Genomic DNA, 3450 nt, shown 5'->3' on the forward strand with positions numbered 1-3450 from the left:
CATTTCATGACATTACTTCCTGGAAGTGTGGCCTTAAATGCCATTAACACAACTATTGTTTTCCCCAGAATACAGGAGATACAGAGGACAAAAGTGATTCCAAATGCTGTGTGACGCAACATACAGGACCACTCAGTGGGTCGACCAAGAAAAGTAAGTGAACAGAGAAAACACAATGAGAGTGAGAAAAGCAACAGGAAGCTCAGCTCTGAATTGTTGGCTCTTACAATAGATGTTTCTTTATGAAGGTAAAACAGAAAAGATATGATTGCTGTTAATAACACTCCAGTGAAGGAGAAAATGCAAAACGCCACCCCCATGATTTCTGTATAGTAAAGGAATTCAACCACTTTTAATATACATCCATCTTTCCTTTCATTCGACCAGTACTCCAAATCACAAGGAAAGCAGTCACTAGAATCTGTAAAGAAATTATTCCAATATATAAAAAATAAATATTGGTGAATGTAAAGTTCTTTGTAAGAGGACAGTATTAGAATTAACTTTAACATAGTTTCATAAGATTTATCCCACATATACTATTTTACCTGTGCCATTGCTGATTTCTCCTTCTCCACATGGAATACAGTCATAACAGCAGACAGGTCGTCCTTTTTGCACAGCCTTCCTAGTGCCAGGGGGGCAAATCTCACTGCATACGGACACTGGCAACTATATGAAAACAAGTTATAATATAACACTTCAAATATATGGTTTGAATTGGCAAAATAACTTGACTTCAGTAGTAACTTTTATCACTATAATGCCGCTGCTTTCATACATATTTTGTCATATTCAACTAACTGACAGTTCTTCAGTCACTGACCATTTAATGATTTAAAATGTTATTAATGTACCTGTCCATGTTTATCTACCCATAGTATGTGTTCCTGATTAATTTGAAGACGTTGTTGTGAAGGCAGTGAGCTGTCATAAAGGCCCACAAGCTCAAACTGCAAACTTCCATCCTCAGCAGGCTGCCAGTTAACAAGGTCATATCTCGACACTGGATCACCACTTTCATCAAAAAAAATGTCTTCACCTGTTTTAACAGTGAATCTCACATCCCTCATATACTTCAACACCTAAGAGGAAACATCAGTAACATTATTTATGTATTAATTTGTTTCTCTATGAAACTAAGTTCTCCTCATTTACCGTTTGTGGTGTGGGCCACCCTCTTTTGCTGCTGTTGGTGGAGGATCTGAAGTGTTTTAATACATTTTGAAGTGTATATGCAACAGCATATACTGCAGTGTACACCTTATTTACTATTCGTAGCTCTGATACATCAGTATATTCATTTTGCAGCTCTGCAAGTCTCTCTGAACCAGTACAGCCATCACTGCCAATGTTCCTGAATGAGCACTGAAAAGCTATTTCCCAAAATTCTTTTAAAAGTTCATTGTTTGGTTCTTGATTAGGGTGCACATTTACTAGGAACTCTCGCAAGCCCACAAGTTTGGCATTTGCTATAGCAAAACCCACAGCTCCAGAAAGGAAACTGTATTCCTTTGTTTCTGCAATAGTTCGAGAAGTGATCCAGGATTCACTGCCAACCCACTGTATCCCTGTGATGTTGTGTTGCGAAATTACCTTCAAGAGGGGGAGAAAATCTCCTAATGCCATAAAAGCTAGCAAAACCCTGGCAGTGCCCTTTTTGATCACTTTCAGTGTCTTTAGAAACTGTTCTTGTGGATCACTGCTTAATATTGCCTCGGAGTATTCAATACAAACCCCCTCTTCTTTTGCAGCCTCCTCAAATGCTGCAATTCCATTATTACCATAGTCATTGCGACTCCTGACTGTCCCAACCCACGTCCAGCCAAAGTGCTTGACAAGCTGAGCCAAAGCTCTGCTTTGGTAATAATCACTGGATATTGTTCTGAAGAAGGATGGATACTTTTTTCTGTCACTCAGGCATGCACATGTGGCAAAATGACTGATCTGCAATATAAAAAAGCAGAATATAATGTGATGACCACATCATTTTTTACAGAAAATTATTTTCAGTTATTATTTCACCATATAAGCATAGTGCTCTAATTCAACAAAAATTGCTTTCTTTCAACAGTTTACTTTAATTTTCAACATTATTTTTTCCATCAACATCAATTTTCAAGCATATTTGGTACATGTTCCAGTGGTTCATCATAGTTTGATTACACAAACAAGCAGCAAAGTGAGTTCTTACAACAGGTAAGCTGAATGGACCAACTAAAGATGCCAAGCCAATGGTGGGTGAGGATGTTGACTCTCCAACAATTGCACAAACAGCTGGTGGTCTAGAACAGGACATATCACTCAAAGTGGCTTCATAACCATTCATTAAAGCCATGCCTGAGAGGATTGTTTGAGCGATAGAGCGACATGAGTCATATATCTTATAACCCAAAGAAATACCAGGCAACAACTCTGTGCTGTTATTAATCTCCTCAATGGCAAAAATAAATGTCTGAGCAAATTTAAACTCACGTAAATTTAAGCTGTGGTAAATAAAACACATCAGCTGTATTACATTCTGTAAAGAAGCATCAAATGTTTTTTTTGTTTTTTTGTATCATCATATCATTGTATTATCATACTGACCTGACACATGCTGTTGGATCTGGTTTTGAGGTATAATTATGCATTTTTAACACAGCATCTCTATGTATTGAGAAAATTGCCCCAATGTTAATGTCTCTTTCTGCATAAAGTGAAGGTAAGGCAGGCTGACCGAGCAGACTGCAGACTTGTGCTGAAGCTGGCATAATGACACCATGCACAATGAGCAACATTAGCTGCAGTGACACAGTTCTCTTTGTCATGGCAGTATGTATGTGGGGCAAGATCCTCTGAGGCAAAACAGTGCTGCCTTTTATGTCCTTTGGGGCATATGAAATCCTTTAAAATTTTGCTCTTTGCACTCATATTTCATTATGTAAGGAGAGATATTAAGGATTCAAAGAGGAGTGTGCTAGAAACATACTGTGTTTGCAAGTTTTTTTTTGTTTTCTCTTTTTTGTGTGTCTTTTTCTTCTTTTAGCCAAAACAAATAGTCTGGAACATTTAATTTTATGTAATTTTATGTAATTGTTTTTTTTTTTTTTTCAAGCTCTCAAAAAAATTAGATTGACTTGGGTTTGTGCTGTAGTAAATGCAATTACATAACATTCTTTATCAGTTACTTGTCATTTTTTTTAATTAATTAATTTAGTTGCTGATACTGGTTTATTTTAATAGAGAGAACAAATTCTAACTCCTCTCTAATTTGTTCATTTAAATGTGTGTCTGTGTGTGTGTGTTGTAGGACCTAAGTGAACAGCCACACCAATAACTGCAGAATCGGCTACTTCTGCCAAAGGAATTATAAAAGCCTACTTCCTCCCATCTGCGATCTGAACACAGTTAATGATTAGCTGAGGAAAAACAATGCTCATGACTGTCTGTGTCACAGTGCAGGGTGCC

At 37.2% G+C, this 3450-nt stretch overlaps 1 protein-coding gene across 1 annotated transcript; it reads right to left on the bottom strand.

Annotated features, from left to right (window-relative positions):
- Positions 1-622: 622 nt before the first annotated feature.
- On the bottom strand, positions 623-2810 carry LOC113118022 (extracellular calcium-sensing receptor-like). Its single transcript, XM_026286875.1, has 4 exons — positions 2590-2810; positions 2195-2486; positions 1159-1947; positions 623-1085 (listed from the first exon to the last, which is right to left on the bottom strand). Exons 1-4 carry the CDS (start codon positions 2808-2810, stop codon positions 849-851), a joined length of 1539 nt encoding a protein of 512 aa, XP_026142660.1. The 3' UTR covers positions 623-848.
- Positions 2811-3450: the final 640 nt, after the last annotated feature.

Source organism: Carassius auratus, chromosome 18 (assembly GCF_003368295.1).
Source record: "Carassius auratus strain Wakin chromosome 18, ASM336829v1, whole genome shotgun sequence".
NCBI classification, from domain to species: domain Eukaryota; kingdom Metazoa; phylum Chordata; class Actinopteri; order Cypriniformes; family Cyprinidae; genus Carassius; species Carassius auratus.

Coding starts and splice junctions, on each gene's coding strand:
- LOC113118022 (XM_026286875.1), bottom strand. CDS start 2,810: ATGACAAAGAGAACTGTGTCACTGCAGCTAATGTTGCTCATTGTGCAT. Junction 2,487..2,589: donor GATCCAACAGCATGTGTCAG/GTCAGTATGATA, acceptor TATTTACCACAG/CTTAAATTTACGTGAGTTTA. Junction 1,086..1,158: donor GGTGGCCCACACCACAAACG/GTAAATGAGGAG, acceptor GTTTCCTCTTAG/GTGTTGAAGTATATGAGGGA.